Source organism: Echiichthys vipera (genome assembly GCF_963691815.1).
Source record: "Echiichthys vipera genome assembly, chromosome: 2".
Taxonomy (NCBI): Eukaryota; Metazoa; Chordata; class Actinopteri; order Perciformes; family Trachinidae; genus Echiichthys; species Echiichthys vipera.
Window position 1 is genome coordinate 24,504,611 of NC_139827.1, and position 17,477 is coordinate 24,522,087.

A 17,477-nucleotide genomic window follows, 5' to 3' on the forward strand; every position below is an offset into this window, starting at 1 on the left:
TCCAAACCCTCAGCTGTTAGTCCAAGAAAAAAGACTTTCAGCTATTTCCACCTACTACAGTTGTTGGCATGTAGGTCTCCTCTGGCCCCCCTGTGTAAAGCAAAGCCTCTCTTCAATACTAGTGAGGAAAGGCCTGTGTAAAAATACATAAAAACCTGTTTAATGCAAATAAATGTGGAGAGTGAGATCTGTTTGCTCTGTCCCTCAGCTGAATGATAGGACCCTTCCTGCAGAAGCTCCTCAGCGGTGCTCAGTCTGGAGGATTAAAGGCTCTTTGTGTTTGCAATGAGGTGACGGTTTGCATTTTTTGTTCAAATCTGAGAGCAGTGTGAACAGGACGGGACCAATCGGATTTAGCAGCTTCTGAGCGGCTGTGTCCTCATTTCACAGACTCAGTGAACCGTGACTATGTGCTGATCCAACAAAGATCTCATCAGGCTGCACACACGACACTACTTCTGTAAAACAGACATCAGTTGACGCCACATTACCAATTTATTTATTAAAAAAAAGGGACATTTACGCATTGCAACATAGTGATTGAAAGTAAATATATTTATTTCTCAGCCTGCCACCATCTCACCTTCCAACTCAGACACACTTTAAAACACATACTGTCCTGCACCGTTAGCGGTTCACTTCAGAGTAATATGCCCCGTATACTGTGACCTTCAACTATCTACAAATGTTTTGAGGAGCAGTTTGACAATGATATGGGGTGCCAAATGTTTAAGTTCTTGGATCCTTTTATAAAAGGAGGAGAAAGGAGGACATACATCTTTCAAAAAACACATTTCTTGAAAGTAGACTGAGAAGAGAAGGACAACTCTACCACCAGCTGTAGAGACACAGTTTAGACTTTTTGATACAATTCAGAGCCCTTACATTAGTTAAAGCTTCAGGAATTAGGCACAACATTACTGTTTTTTACATACACAAACAACACACACACACACACACACACACACACACACACACACACACACACACACACACACACACACACACACACACACACACACACACACACACACACACACACACACACACACACACACACACACACACACACACACACACACACACACACACACACACACACACACACACACACACACACACACACACACACACACACACACACACACACACACACACACACACACACACACACACACACACACACAAAATCAGGTAGTTAAAATCCACATTTAAAATTGAAATACTACTCCACAGATCATTTAACGTAGAATTAATGATTTTTTTCAGGATGGGCAAAAGGAATAGTGACTCCTAAATATTAAAATAAATTGTTTTCTCAGTGTATTAAAAAATAGACCACATTCAACATGACTGATGACGTGTCTAAGTATGATCATTAAAAAACTAATATGGTTTAAAATCTAAAAACATTTTAAGTTATGGCTTATTAAAAACGGAACATACCACTTCTAAACCTGTACAGGAGCACGTAGTGTGTGATTTCATGGACGAAAGCAATACATGACAGAAGACAACGTTAAAAAGTCCTCAGTGGAGGACGAGAGGTTTGGGGGATTTTGCAGGTTAAATGGTAGCATGTGTTTGGATTCTTTGTGTTCTTGTCGAGGCAGATCTATAGTAATCGCAGTAAGCTGGAGTAGTCTGTGTAGATGAGGCTGAGAGAAGCTAAGCCAGCAGTGTGCAAGACACACTGTCACCAAATATTTAGCAGGATTCTGCACCCAGTGGACTGGTGGAGACAGACCAGGTCCAGGTTTAGAACAACAGGGACCGTCTGTCTGGGTCAGTTGAGTCTGTCCTCTTAAAGCTGAGTGTACCAGGAGGAGTTAAGTCAGACACAGAACCAGGTCTGAGGTGTCACAAGTGAGCAGCCTGGGCTGCACCTTCACTCTGCTCCTGCTGCTCTTTCTTCTTCATCGCCTCGATCACTGCCATCTCCTTGGCCTCCTTCTTCTGGTTTCTGGCTTCAAACTGCAGCCTGGGAAGACGTTTTTAGATTTGAGATAAAAACAACGTAAAAATGATCCATATAGCAAGAAATTAAATGCAGATCAAGAGGATAAGGAAGTGGCAGTTAAGTTAAGAATGGAGAGTTGCTGACCTGTTTTCAATGATCCTCTGGACAATGTCATCAGTGGTGAGATTGTTCCCACTATCGATGGTCCTGAATACGCCCCTTTTCTTAGGCTCCTGAGGGCAGAACACAGATGGTTATATCAAACCAACGCAAGGCCAAAGTTCCCCTGTTATCCCCCGCTAAAGATGAGGTCCACCATTGAACTAACTAGAGCAACACTATGAAGTCAGAATGCAGCAATAACAAACCATTAAGAACATCTGAGATATTATGTGTAAAACACACAGCCACTGTGACGTCACCCATTGGTTTGTGGACTACTGTTTGAAGCCCCGAGTTTGGCATTTTGGCTGTTGCCCTGTTCTTTTTTGGGAGCACAACCGAGGACCCCTCTGTGGTAGCGACTTGTCAGTCACAAAGAAGCCATGCCCTAAAGCATCCCCTGCTTTATTGTTCACTCTAAATGGGACCATAATTTACTAAATGAACATCGTGCTCTATTGAAGAAGACTTGAAACTAGCGATTGAGACCATTAACTTATTAGGAAAATGTTTAGACTTCTATACAATCTGACTTTTCTTTGCAGGTTTAAGGCACCTTTGCATTGGCTTCACTTTCGGAACCAATAATGTAGACTCTTCGGATTAGGTCTCAGACAATAACTGAAGATGTATCAGGGACCAGGCGTTCCAGTTTGGAAGACATTTAGGGCGCACTCACACTGTCCATCCGTACCGTGCCCTGTGCTTTAGGGCACTTGGTCCGTCTTTTTTTCTATGTCTGAACAGGCACACATAAAACGACGTCAGAACCGCCGTAGGCCTCACACACGTGTGCACGCTCATGCTCGTACATGTGCAAAACGAGTTGTGGCCGGCAAGCGTACTGCTCCTAGGCGCGATAAGGTTGCACTCACACTATTCAAACGAACTAGACTTTAGCCGTGAAACGTGCTTGGGCACGGTACGGATGGACAGTGCGAGTGCGTTTCCTATCAAGCTTGAATGCACTTATATATATATATGCCACGCTTATGTAATATAAATGTCATTTACCCTCAAATTACGCCATGGTGTTTGTCTGCATTATTTCTCGTTGCTTGGCGTGTTTATGTAGGCTGCAGACGTGCACACTCCAGCAGGCAGATAGATAAGATATATGTATAAGGTGTCCCAGTATAAGAAGATAACGGACCAGGTGGAGTTTTCACAGAGTGACCAGAGAGGACACATGCCTGCCATCACAGACCCATTAAAATTTACCAAAGGCAAAGCCACATTAACAGTGTGGCTGGTACATTTGATTATGTTATGTTTTGAAAAATAAACCAATTAATTAAACATTCATCAACAGCACTTGCCCCAGTGTGAATTAGACCGTGGGCCAACAGCATATTTTGACCTTAAAATAATCTCAAATATAAACACACATAACGTATAAACACAGTGCTGCTTCAGAGACAAGACGACTCTGTACTCACAGCGTAGGGGTCTGACGCATCCTTGTCCGGAAACACCTCCGTCTTGCCATGACACACCAGGTCCACCTGCACAGTTGTACACACACATCTGATTAAACCACCCATTGCGTGTAGAGACATCAATTACATTGTTCCAGTATCTCATCTGGATTATATTCACTGAGGCCTTAAACAGTCTTTCTTATTACTTAGCATGTAACTTGAGTCTACTCTCAGTTTTTCCACGTTAAATTTGTTATTAGCTCTTTTATTAATTGACATAAGGCTTTTTAGACGCTGGATCACAACTTTTGAAGAAAAGGACTTTGTTTGTTCCCTCCTTTCAGGGGATCTGACAGATGTGTATAAGTTGTTCTTCTGATATTTAAATGTTCACAAGGGCGCATCATCTGGTTCAGTGTTGGTCCCTTTTTGTAATTAATGATGTACAGAATTTATCTTGTGGAAAATCTTTGCAGCACAAATACAGTAGTCTATTGTGTATTTAATCTGATTCTGTCAAAACACCAACAGGAGGACTTCTCCTATTGCCCAGTATGCTAACTTCTAAAGACACATTGAAATACTCATTCATTCATTTAAATACTAGATGACTTTATTATATTTTTTTTTTCTTTTTAACTTTAGTCCTGTTTTACATTTGTAGCCAGAAAATGATTTTTCATTTTTTTTCAAGATGAACTATTGACTCCTCCGGTTTACTGCATAAGTTGTACTTTGCTTACAATTGTGCCTTAAAACAAACTAATAATTTAACTGTACTGTAATTTACAGTTTTACACTAATAAATGTTATGGCTGCCCTTCTCCTTCATTTATAAGTGTATACAGGGTTCCTACACACTTTCCAAGGTCAGATTCAAGCACTTTCAAGGTCAATTTACAAGCTTTTCCAGCACCTTACACCTAAATAAAAAATAAAAATAAAAATAAATTCCATTTTTCTACAAATATATTCTTATTATTTCATACATACATATGATTATTTTAGTCTCAGTATTATGCTAGTATGCTAAGACAACTAAATTTGTGTTTTGTAAATCCAGAAGGATAAGAAATTTAATTATTTATATTCTATAGCTATTTGTTGTGAAAGAAATGCAGATACAACTTCAAGCATTTTCAAGTACTTTATCCAAAATTCAAGCACTTTTCAAACCGCGGAAACACAAGATTAAAATTCAAGCTATTTTCAAGGATTTAAAGCAAGCAATATTTACATACTGTTCACCACCAATGTAGGAAACTTACAGACACTTCTCACCTTAAATGACACAAATGTTACGGACAGTTTAAGGACTGGAATGGAATAGTGCAAATGTTTTAATATAAAGTTCTATTTTGTGAAAAATAATTAAGTTGCTATTTAGGCCAAGACTCTTTTCAAAATGAAGGTGCCATCCTGGTTCAGAAAAGGTCTAAATAAAAAAGATTAAGATCAAGTCAAAAATCCAAATCAAAGGCAACTCACCTTAAAATGATCCAGCAGGTCTTTACCGACTGCATAGGGAGCACCAATCACCACCTCTGACACGTACTACAGAGAGACGGGCAAGAGGACAGTAAAACGTATCGTTATAAGTGATTTACTTAAGCTCTTTATTCCAAAGTGAATTACTGTTTAAATGTCAAATTTGAACAGACAAGCATCTTTTGGAAAAACACAGCTCGAGGGTGAAGGTGTTTTAACAGTTTACTGCTTCACTTGTGGCAAACTGAACACCTCCTCATCAGACATTGTGTAAAACTGATGGCAGAGCACAGCAATTTAGCAGTTTTATAATTATGTAACATGTTTGTTTTGTGCACCATCCTCATAAGTTGGTTTAACTTCGACACAGACACACTCTCACACACACAGTGCAGATGGGGGCACAGAGACTCATTGTTCCAGACTGATAGCTGACCAGCAGGAATGGAGGGAACAGAGCCAAGTTCAGCCTGCAGCGCTGTGAGCGTTCAGGCTTGGATTACAAACTGCGTGCGTGTGAGTGTGTGCACGTGAGAACTCACCCGACAGGCCAGGACACTCAGCGTCCTCTCGTGGATGTTCATGATTGGATAGTTCTTCCCTTTGTACCGATTCACTTCCTGAAGAGAATGAAGACATCATGTACTACTTTTACCTTTTAGATATTTGGCCAACTTGCTTGAACCAACAGAACACAGTTGTGTGAAGTTGTTCCAAATGTTTGTGGTTTATTTGTACTGCTGACACAGCAGGGTGCGGCGGCTTCGCTGAGATGTGTCTGAGAGTGCATGTCTGTATAAAGGTGTACCTGGTCAAAGTGCAGACCCACAATGACGTAGGGTCTCTCTGCCTGCTTATAGACCATCTCTAAAAAGTCAACGTGGCCAATATCTGTAAGGAATTTGTGGTCAAGGCGACAACAATAACATGTACCACAGAAATGATTTCTACCTGTGTTCATAACTCAACTCTGGTTATTTCTGTGTGATAAGGATACGGAAGAGGTCGAAGGCCCCGGCCACATAGATGATGGTGTCTCCGGGCTGAGGCTCCTTTCCTGAGGCAAACTGAATGATCTTCTGGGATGTCTGCAGAAACTGTGACACTCCGGTCCATGGACTGTGGCCTTTAGGACCCTGGAACACAACAAAAGACAAGTGTGTCACTGGGAATAATAAAGGCTAGGCGATGTCTAAATTTGGGAAAGATGTTATGTGGCTAACAGATATCCTTTACATGATGAGGCTTGACTACAAAAAACCCCATGCTACTCACTTTTCCAAAGTTGTCTGTGTGCAGCTGGTAATCTGGGTTATCCTGAAGAAAGAGTGATTAGAGAAGAAAAGATAAGACCAACACCAAAACAAACAAACCATTGCTAATCCACTAAATAATGAGCACACTAAAGGAGGATTTATAATTGTGCGTTACAGTGTAGACACTTACACACAGTCTTGTGTTGTGGTGGTGTTAACAAAGGGTGAACATGAACAAAAAACCTAATGAAGCTTAACTCACCATGTTGCTGTGATGGGCTTTGGTCATGAGAAGCATTCGTCCCACCAGGTCAGTGGTGGAGACGCCTTGTGTGCGCTTACATTCCCGGTAACGGCCTTCGCGCTTCACCTCTTCATATGTGTCCTTACCATCTACCGTCAGTGTGATGTCATCTGGGAAACATAAACGATGACATTAGTCCATCCGTTGTCAGATCTGGAGGCTTGATCACTGAGTAGGACTCTTCTCTCAGAAATGACACATGACTCTCTGTGTGTTCAGGACAGGAACAGGGATTTAAAGAGCCTCACCTCCGTGCACACAGAAGTCACAGTTGTACTTGTCCAGAGTCTCTAGGGTGGTGACGTAAGGCGCTCCTTCTACCATCTCATCCACCCACTTGATGGCCCGTACCATCTTATAGCGTTCTTCCTGAGTGAAGACCGGAGGACCCTTGTGCTTGGAAATCTCAGCTTTGAGAGAAGATGGGAGGTAATCTATTATCAATTATTGGACACATAAATCTGTACATCATCTGTATTGACTCTGAATTTGTGCTTTGCTCCAATAGAGACGCTCTTCTCTCTCCGCTAGCTGTTACTTTTGCCACTTGTCTCAAACTACAACACATGAAAGTAAGGTTTCCTTTAACAGCTCAATCACTGGGAGGATAACTGAGCTGCAGTTATCCATTGTGAACAGCTTTCTGCTAGCACAACACTAACATGACCCACACAATAACTTGGTGGACAGAGACAGTGTAAAAGTCTATTATTAGATCTCAGTGCTGCATTTGCCACGGGCGATCACAACATATTTCTAGATCTGCTCCATTAAGAATCATATCTCTCACAGCATCCGAGACAGGTCTGCTTAGTGCTCACTGTCCCCAGAGTAGCTAAACTAAACACAGAGAAGCAGCAATCAGTATTCATGCATTTTATTTTTATGTACCGTATATCTGAAACAAACTCACACCAAAACTTGAGATCTGAATCAGCTCTCAGTTCTTTTAAATGTGGGCTGAACACTTTTCTGTTTGCCACTGCATTTAATTAAGTGCAGTTAACCCGGGACTATTTATTCATGTGTTGCAATGCACTGTAACTCTTCTACTGTTTGATTTGTCTTGTTCTATTTTATCTTATTTGTATCTTCTATCTTATTTTGATTTACTCATTTTAAAATCCTATTTATGAGTTCTAAATTATCTTGTGTTTATTTTATAGATTTCCTTAAAGCCTTTTTGTCTTATGTAAAGCATATAGAATGCAAGTATTGTAATAAATATGTTAATAACTTGATAATGTGCATAACTATACTGATACATTTTCACCATCAATAGCTACTGCATCACAGTTGCTAGTTGCTCCCAACTTTGAGAAATGTATAGTATGAAAACGGGCAGGCATAGGGCATACTTTCTTGCTGCCATACTACTCAATATATCATTACATGCACATGCTTTCTTTAGTTTTTTATTATAAGTTTCCTTATTCATGTTTCTTTTACTTGGTTATTCATGTTTGCTTTGTCTTGCTGTCTGATTTTTTTGTATAGAGGGAGGACTATGTATAAGCATCTTGACTTCATTCCTTCCTGAGCATATTCATTGTGTTTTATTTGTTCATGTCTTTTACTACAATGTTGTAATTGGGCAAATGGATTTATTTATCCGTTTATGCCAAATGCCAAAAACATTGCAACAGGTTACAATAACATATAGGATTATAGCGAAGGCTAATTTGCAACCCTGGTTAGGCTTATAAGTTATAAAGTGTAAATCTTGATTTAAAATGAGTTTACTTAAAGCAACGCAAACCGATCATCGCGACTGCAGTCATATCAACATCCATGTCTGTAATATAAAAGGTGACCGCAGAAATTCAAACACGTACAACTGACTGCTGTTCACCCTCTTACAGAGTCTCATGCTGTATGAGAAACCTACAAGTAATACTGGAAAATCATTTCATGATTCAAACACAAGTTATATTGGCTCTGTCTGCAGTAACTGAGGAGAACTATCTTTGTTGCCTTATATCCCAAAGCTGTGTTGATTTTGATTTGATTAGAAATAAACAATGACTGGACTTGACTGTAGAGTGCCAGACTAATCAGTCACAAAAACATATTCAATCAGTGTAATAACCGTTGATCACAAAAGGGTTTAACAGAAATATCCTTATCATAATGCGTGTATGTGTCTTACCATCTGTGTGCACTCCGACTATGAGGTAATCTCCCATGGCTTTGGCTTGCCGCAGCTGGTTGGAGTGACCATAGTGCACCATGTCATAGCTGTGGAGACACAAAGAAGAGACGACAACGTTATCAGCATGTAAAACAACAGATACTGTAAAACAGATATAAACACAGATAAACACGCACAACAGCTAGGATAACTTTGACTGGCCAACTAACATTATCTTTTCTTTATTTGAATCTCCTTTCATGGTGACCTTGAACAGTGGTGCACAGTGTAGTTGAAACCAGCAATATCCCAAAACACAGACTGATAGCCGTTTGAACATGGTGAAAGGAAAATGATAAAGGTTAGTGGGAGAAAGGTAATGATCAGAGACACTGTGCGTACAATGTGCAAAATTGTTTATTTGTTTACTGCCATTGCACAACTTTTACAGTTAATGTTTTGTTCTGGGTTATGTATTGAATATGAAGTTATGCGAGTTCACTTCCCTTGTTGCAACATATTCAAAGTCTACATAGCTTATTTTAACCCAAAGAAAAAAAGTAATTATCTTTATTTTATTTTCATAACTTCTAGGATGTTGCTCAGCTCCAGTTCAGTTTGTCCAGATGTTAATTAAAATATATGCGCTTTTGTTCAGCACCCTGCAGCTTCACAGTCCTACAGTTTCAAAACAACACATCTCACAGGACGGTCCAGTGTGACCACAGACTGAGCAGCTCTGCAAGAGCAGCTGGTGGTTATGAGCCCATGCTATACACTACTCTTAATGCAACCATTACTTGTAAATATCTATACGTTTTTGAGGAAATCAAAATAAGTACTCGGTCACTAACCTTTAGCTCTTTCTATTATTACTTCTGTAGCTTATTTCCAACAGATCATACCGCTTTAACAAAAGACCTCATCTGTGACTGTACTTCCAGTGGACAGACCTCTTCTCTATAATGACATTACCACAAGCTGCTGGTCTAAATTCTCTTAAGAGTAATCCCCCAAACTCCTGCACCTCCCCAGGTCAGGATCAGTGAGACACTACGCTCCCAATTGTACAGAACTCTTCCTCAGAGTAGCTGTCAAAAGACTTAATTATCTCTTAAATTTAACCGGATGGAGTCTGGAAGTTAAATCTCAGTTAACATCTTCAGTTACTATTTTTACCTCAATAAATATTTTACAGATTCCCTGACTATGTGTCATGGCATGGGCCACCGCAATTCTGCTGAATCCAATTACCGGTACAGACTGCTGGGTATTTTTCTACACTCTTACTTTAACTGCAGCAAAACTAATTGTTTCATATATATTTGTCATTTCCCTCCAATCTGCTCCTCTTTTCTCCCTTGTCAAATTGGAGGCCCTGCTCACCACACCAGCATGCCACTTTAACATCACACTGAACAACATGTTCACTGTGCTAGTTATTTATAACCACCACATGAGCGGGTCGTGTCAAACTAGCTATCAGCAACCCGTCCACTTCTTGTGCACGGGTTGCTGTGCCCACACAAACACACACAAACACACAAACACACACACACACAACACACACACACACACACACACACACACACACACACACACACACACACACACACACACACACACACACACACACACACACACACACACACACACACACACACACACACACACACACACACACACACACACACACACACTTGAGCAGTCTGTTTATTTATCACTTTTTTGTGTTTTACTGACACTTGCCCTTTTTAAAAAATTAACAACTGTAAATGTGTTTTTACTGTGTACATAGGCTATTATTATATTTTGTATTCTGCATCTGTTATTGATGTATATATTATATTGCTTTTGATATTTGCACTATCCTCTTTTGCCGCTTTAACAATGTAAAGTTCTCCACTGTTGGACAAATAAAGGATTCTCTTATCTTAATTATTCCATTGTGGTTATGCTGCCAGCACCAAAGATTTTAAAAAGAACTTTTAAAAACAAGTGTTTTATGAATTGGAAAATAACAACTATCAGTTTTCAGATAAAGTGACGTCGGCTTTAACTAACACGGTAGTAACTAAGTTATGGATGATGGAACAGTGACACTCCTGTTGCTACGTTACTAACTGCTAATGTAAGAAGCTAACAGAGCTAGCATTAGCATGCCGCCCCACTACGGTGCTTATGCGCTGCCGAACGGCTGCGTGTAGGACAATAAACTATGGATAGAGTTAAATGAAGCAGGGTAGGACAGTAGCTTAGACACAGAGACTCACCAGCCGTCACACCACAACCGGACGACGCGCTTCCTTTTCTCCGGGCTGCACATTGAACCACCCGGCTTACTGCAACAGTCGTCCTCCCGCTGCTCGTCGGTAGCATGGTGACCGTTTTTGATCATTTCGCTAGGTTTCTCAAAGTGCCAGTAGTAATAAAAAATGAAAGTAGAGTAGGAGTATTCGGCTCCGGTTGATCTAAAGGATTATTTCAGAGGACGTCGTCTCAGGTTTCTGTCCGCTCTGACACCGACCGGCCAACGCCTCCAACACTACGTCACATCGAACGAATCCTCGCACGCTGACGTGCGGATTGCGTAACCAATCCTGTCACGTGATCAAATGCAACCTATAAACAGATACCAGACTGCACTAACCATGTAAAAATAGTGGAGCTACTTGTTGAGTATTTATATTTCCCACCACTAAATACTTAAACGCCAGTCAGTAAATTTCCGTGGGAAACTTGTTCTTTTTGTTACTTAAATACATACCTTATCTATGATAGTGATCACTGTGTGCTGTATGAGTACTTTTGAGTACATTTGGTTATTAAACTTTTGTACTTCTAGTAAAGGAGAACTTTTTATTAAATTATTTCTATCTTACTAGTAATGGTGTATTTTACACATGATCTTTTATTTAGGATTCTAATACTGCAGGAAAGTTAATTATTAAAGTCAGTGTAAATCCATCAAGAGTGAGTTACTTCAATAGTATTAGATATAGGGTGTTCTGTTTCAGATATATATATTCACAAGTCCCCTGGTCTATATTATAAACGAAAAATAAGTGAATAAGTTAAACAAAAATCCAGGCAGAAAGCATAGCCACTTGCAGAACTAAAAAAAAACATCACACGGCTAAAGGTTAAGCTAGAGTGCTGTCAAGTTAAGTCTACAAATCAAGTGTACTATAATATAGTTAAAGCAAAGGCCCACAAATGCAGATGATAGACACAATTTAAATCAAGGAACTCTTTGTCTCAGAAGTATAGCATCTTTTTTGCCAGATACGATGGAAATCAAGGAGTCTTCACATACATTTTTACTATCGGTTTGAGTTTTAAAAAATGCTGAACACTACTACCCATGGTGGTTATCTGTCCTTTAATAACATCTGACACTATACAGTACAGGATGAGATTATTAATAACACTGGATCTCCCTGAGACAAATTAATACACACATATTTGGATGTTTCTAATCACTTATCGAGCATCGCTGGATTTAGTGGCAACTTGCAGACTGCAAACTGAACACCCCTTCCCTGACCCCTCCCATTTCCAAGCATGTAGTAGAACGATGACCTTCAGGTAGCGTAAATACACAAAAAAGCCATCCTGAGAGCCAGTGTTTGGTTTGCCTGTTCTGGGCTACTGTAGAAACATGGCGATGCAACATGACGAGGACTTTCTCCCTGTGTAGATATGAAGGGCTCATTCTAAGATAACAAAAACACTATTCCTTCTTTGAGGTGTATCCACTTGTGAAAATACAGTTATGAAAATGATGTTCCATCTCTGCCAATAGAGCCCCCCTAAATCCAACACACTGCTCCTTTAAGTAAACAGTAACTTGACAAAACATAAACTAACAATTAATCCAAATGAAAGTAAAAAGTCACAAATCCGCTTTCCTTCTTTCCTTTCTGTAGAACTGACAGCACCAGAGTCTGCATCTTCAGCAGAAAAGTTGAGATAAAAATGTAAACATAAGCATTTTCTGTAAACTGAGGTACAGTAGGTGTACACCCTAGCCTGCAAACCTGAGGATGAATGACAGCAGAATGAAGGTTGACTGTGAGTTCAGGTCAGGAAATAATTTAAGTGAATCAAAATAACCTTCAAATAAAAAACACAAATAAGCACTTGTTAAAAAAAAGGTACATTCAACAATGTAGGTTTTAAACATTTGAAAAAGACTATAAAAATATATGTCACTCTAAGTAATACAAAATGTTTGAGCTGCTGAATCTCTTTTCAGTAAAAGCTGTGGCAGCACAGGAATCAAAATTTGGCCATTGGTTTGCTGCTGCTGTTCTACTGGAATTTGACACTTGTAAACACTACAGCACAGTCACATACACTTTAAACGTTAAATTTGTTACTGCTACGCACCAATACCAACTTGGTAAAAATACAAATTTAACTCAGGCTAAAATGAGACTCCACTTAAAGTGCTATCTTCTGGAGAATCATTCACCCCTCGAAGCTTCAGTGGTGGCTGTAAAAACGTTATGTTGTTGAAAATATGTTTGTGTTACATTGAACGGATGGGCATCGTTTCAAAACTTCCTTTTCAAACTTTGACATGTTTTTTATCCAATGTCACTACTGGTATCCACTGTGACTGTCTGGATTAGAGCTGACCGTATATGTTGTTTTTGAGCCTACAGGTTGGAACTGTGAATAATTTTTTGGTTTTCTCTTACAGGCTCTACTTGCTGTACTGGGCTAATACTTAGCACTACTAACCGCTAGTTTAGCTGCCATACATGTAGCATGAACAAAGCCACTGTTAGATCTTGCTGTTACTGTTAACTGTTGTTCATGGTGCAAAGTGCAAACTTATATTTCTCTTCAAACACACTGCATGTGACTGGATGACACAAATGCACTCAAAAAAACATAACAGCACCAGAAAGTCCAACTCGTCCTCATTTTGGGACTGAAATCTGAATCCCTCATTGGGAATGGTCACTTGACAGAATTGACAGTATGGGCCTTGGTTATGAGGAGTTTTTCTTCTTCTTCCTTCCTTTGCCATAGCCTCTTCCAAACCAGCCACCCTGCACAGCTGTAGCTTCTTCTGTCTGCTCTCCAGAGAGAGGTAAGCAGTCCTTCTGCCTGTGAAGGGGAGCTATGACCTCACGAGTATGGCTGTCAACCTCTTCTTGCTGCAGAGGTGTGGCGAGACTGAAGATGGGGTCCTGCGCCCTAATGAGACAGAATGAGGGAAACTGAGTGTCAAAAAGTTGCATTAATTGCTTAATTGTATCCTTTAATATGAGATAAGTCTATTTGAATGCTAATTTTATAATAATGAAGCCAACTTTGGAGGGCTTTGTGAGTATACTTGATGTAATTACTTCATAAAAAAAAAAAAGGTCCTAACCTGTCATACAGAGGAATCTGAATGTTCAACTCCTCCATTAGGAGGCTCATGACATCATCACACTTGCCATGAATTTTCAGCACAGCCAGATCATCTTTTGGTGTCCACTAGATCAAAGACACAGCCATGTAATCAGCCACAACTCAATTTCCATCATTCAAATTAATTTGCATCTTATTCACCTAATATGTCAAAATCACAGATACCTGTAGGTTGACAATGTAGAGTTTGGGCCTCTTGCTTGCCGGTCTGTTCATGCACCACAGACAAGCGTATTTCTTCAGCACCTAGAAGAGCGGGAAACAGAGTGCAAGAGAGTGAAGATGCCAAGAGCCAATAAACTATCACTAGAAACTGTGTAAGATATTAGAATTTACATATCAATGAATGCATTTATATGATATTCATTAACCTGATTAAAACAAGACTGTTTTTTAAAACTTACCTTCAGACTGGAGCCTAAGCAGAGAATAACATCGGCCATCTCTGCAGCCTTTGCAGCTCCCTTCCAGTTGAGAGGCTGCTCCAGGGTCCCACGTTCCCCGAAGTGCACAATGGTGTCCTTGAGTTCACCACCACAGTGGCTGCACCTGCGACCTGTCCCATGGCGGTGCAGCGACGTCCGCTCTGTCACGTCAAATAAACGTACGCACTCTCTGACAGGGGAACAGGATGTACACACCTAGAGGATTAAAAAAAGAGAACATGTCAGGGTAACTTACTTTCTTTCTTTGGAGAACGGTTTTCCCATGGGTGGAAATCCCCCAAAAATCTCAAAAATGTAGCTTATTCGGCAATGCCCATGCTACAGCAGTGTTTATCTGCTTTAGGGATATCCTGTGAGGGAAAACATGTTGGTGAAATATACACAAGCCTAAAGCAGCTCTGCTTGTGTGGATCAGTGAAGCACACAGCCATATAGTTGATTAAAACTGCTGCTGACCATATCTACATTATCTTCCCAGGGGGGGAAAGAGTGTGTGTGTGTGTGTGTGTGTGTGTATGTGTGTGTGTGTGTGTATGCGACTGAGGATATGGTGTGTGTCTTACCTCCATAAACATGTTTCCATGAAGCTCAGACAGGGCATGTCTGGGTAGACCGCTACGTAAGTGAAGTCCATCACAGTTTTGAGAAACAACATGCTGTACCTTTATAGACAAACACAGAATGCATATCAGTATGCATAATTACCAGTGGAACATCTACCTGCATAAAAGTTATTCATCCAAGTCTGAATACCAGCTTTTCCTTGTGTAGCATCCTGATGCACATGTGCGTGAAGGTCGGCTCAGCTTTACTCAGGTCAGACGAACTGTTTGTAAGGAAAAACAAGGAACATAATCACAGTTGGAGTTTAGTTCACTTCAAAACAAAATGCTCCTACTATCACATCAGTGCAAAGACCAACATTTCTCACATGACTGTCCGTCCCTTCTGTAGCTGTGTCCACACCCCATTAGGGCCCCTGTAGTCTGGGATAGAAGCTGCCTGAAAGGAAAGACGTCATCAGTCCTGTGAAAATTTAAAAAGGAAAGGAAAGTGACGACCCAGAGTGTGACGTACCGTGCTGATACCGGCTCCAGTGTATACCACCAGGTGTTTCGCTTGTTTGACTGCCACAGCGAGCCGCCTGACTTTACTCTTCAGCTCATCAGCATCATCAAACACCTGCAGATCGTAATACAAGATGTTTAAAAGGTGCCATATATTAAAACTTGGGTTTTCAATGGGTTGGTTGAGGTGCCATATAAACCCTGTCAAAGTATCAAAACACTGAGCACTCTATATAAATGCACATAGCCTGCATTCAGAAATTATACTTTTAAACGAGCCGTCAGATGATGTCACAACAATACTATTTATTATGTTACAAGGTTTCCCCCAGAACAATTGATAGGCCTGACAACAGGTGTCCTTTTTAGTCCTAATTTAGTTTGACATCCGGTTTAATAATCTGTTTAACTGTGGATATTCACATTAGGTCACACAATTCATTTTTCTTAGCTAGTCCAGGAGAAACCATGGCTGTCATTCAACCTATAACAGTTTCAGTTCTTTCACCTACTACGCCACTGTGATGGTGAGTTAGCTTAAAAGCTACTACTCTATGGAAAGCAGTTTTAACATTTAATCAAATCACACTCTTATCTGTGATTACATTTTAGATGTCCATAATACCATTTCTCCAAGTCAAAATTGAATCCTCACTGTAGTCAGAATCTTAATTTCAGATCTCCAATGACATTCTTCCTATCTACAATTGTCATTTCAGATATCTACAACCTAATTCTTACTAGTATAAATGACGTCACTTTTACCATTCATGTGTATTGGGCTTTTATCTAAAATGTAATTGTGGATATCTAAAATGAACATTCTGGATTACAATATCTTACTGGTCAAATCGCAGTTGTACATTTCCGTAATGACATTTTTACTAGTCACAATGTATCTTGGATAGTCAAAACTACATTATGGATATCTGAAATGTTTTTTCATTATGGGTATCTGAAATGTCTTTTCATTATGGATATCTGAAATCAAAATTATGACTAATAACAATTGAATTGTTAATATGTGTAATGGGAGTTTTTTCTAGTAATAATGACATTAGAGAGATCCAGGATCTAAAATATGATTGTGGATATAGAATTGAAAGCTCAATACACATAAAAGGCAAAGTGGTGATAGGAATAATGAATTACAGATATCTGCCATACATATTCAGTCCACCACTTAAATGTTAGAGCAGCCTGCGGTCCTCCTCGGCGGGCCTGGCAGCCTCACCTCCTCCTGCTTCCTCTTGAGGACGTTTCTGCGGACTTGTCTCTTGCAGAGCTCCTCCACGGTGTCTCTGTGCAGCAGTAACACGGCGGCCTCCTCCTCAGTCCGCTCACACTCCGGTTTCTTCAGGACGCGTCCAACCTTCAGTTATCAGACAGAAACAAACCGGCTCAGACTCCCAGCATGACACACAGTAAAGAACCCATTTAGCCAGCTAGCTTGGTACAGACACCGGAGAAAGTCTCCAAATGTGTCGACCCGCACTCTTACCAGCCTGAAGATCTTCCTCTCGCTTTCCCGTTCAAGTATTTTGGCCTTTTCCAACGCTTTCCTCTCCGCCCGCGAAGAAACGCCAGTGTCCGCCTCCTCTTCCATCCCGTTTAAATCAGCTGAGAGGTAGCTTATCTATTCAAAACACAGCACATAACGCCAGCGGCCAACGACGGCAGCCGGGGCCGGATGTTGTCTCTCTGTTAATGAGCTCAAGCGGCCTGCAGCGCCCCCTGCTGCTGGGAGCCTGTACGCGTTAACGCTGAAGTGTCAGCTTTCACAAACTTCAGAGCAGCTTTCAAGTGTTAAGA

The 17,477-nt window shown here is 40.4% G+C and overlaps 2 protein-coding genes across 2 annotated transcripts; both read right to left on the reverse strand.

The window, feature by feature from the left end:
- Positions 1-1,146: 1,146 nt before the first annotated feature.
- pcyt2 (phosphate cytidylyltransferase 2, ethanolamine) lies at positions 1,147-11,251 on the reverse strand. The gene is made up of 12 exons (XM_083933356.1): positions 10,996-11,251; positions 8,741-8,829; positions 6,840-7,001; positions 6,550-6,701; positions 6,307-6,348; positions 6,029-6,167; positions 5,840-5,922; positions 5,574-5,651; positions 5,032-5,097; positions 3,562-3,627; positions 2,105-2,193; positions 1,147-1,981 (listed from the first exon to the last, which is right to left on the reverse strand). The coding sequence occupies exons 1-12, from the start codon at positions 11,118-11,120 to the stop codon at positions 1,861-1,863; spliced, it is 1,212 nt and encodes a 403-aa protein (XP_083789482.1). The 5' UTR covers positions 11,121-11,251; the 3' UTR covers positions 1,147-1,860.
- Positions 11,252-13,415: 2,164 nt separating this feature from the next.
- sirt7 (sirtuin 7) lies at positions 13,416-17,297 on the reverse strand. The gene is made up of 10 exons (XM_083932092.1): positions 17,167-17,297; positions 16,900-17,037; positions 15,676-15,780; positions 15,530-15,600; positions 15,352-15,424; positions 15,162-15,260; positions 14,557-14,793; positions 14,318-14,398; positions 14,112-14,218; positions 13,416-13,933 (listed from the first exon to the last, which is right to left on the reverse strand). The coding sequence occupies exons 1-10, from the start codon at positions 17,269-17,271 to the stop codon at positions 13,726-13,728; spliced, it is 1,224 nt and encodes a 407-aa protein (XP_083788218.1). The 5' UTR covers positions 17,272-17,297; the 3' UTR covers positions 13,416-13,725.
- Between the last annotated feature and the right edge of the window lie 180 nt (positions 17,298-17,477).

What these genes read in the sequence shown, in the direction of transcription:
- sirt7 (XM_083932092.1), bottom strand. Translation starts at nt 17,271, where the DNA reads ATGGAAGAGGAGGCGGACACTGGCGTTTCTTCGCGGGCGGAGAGGAAA. An exon ending in CTGGAGCCGGTATCAGCACG is followed by an intron (nt 15,601 to 15,675) that starts GTACGTCACACT and finishes CTTTCCTTTCAG; the next exon opens with GCAGCTTCTATCCCAGACTA. An exon ending in GCTTAGGCTCCAGTCTGAAG is followed by an intron (nt 14,399 to 14,556) that starts GTAAGTTTTAAA and finishes CCGCTCTTCTAG; the next exon opens with GTGCTGAAGAAATACGCTTG.
- pcyt2 (XM_083933356.1), bottom strand. Translation starts at nt 11,120, where the DNA reads ATGATCAAAAACGGTCACCATGCTACCGACGAGCAGCGGGAGGACGAC. An exon ending in CGGTTGTGGTGTGACGGCTG is followed by an intron (nt 8,830 to 10,995) that starts GTGAGTCTCTGT and finishes GTGTCTCCACAG; the next exon opens with CTATGACATGGTGCACTATG. An exon ending in CAGAGGATCATTGAAAACAG is followed by an intron (nt 1,982 to 2,104) that starts GTCAGCAACTCT and finishes ACGTCTTCCCAG; the next exon opens with GCTGCAGTTTGAAGCCAGAA.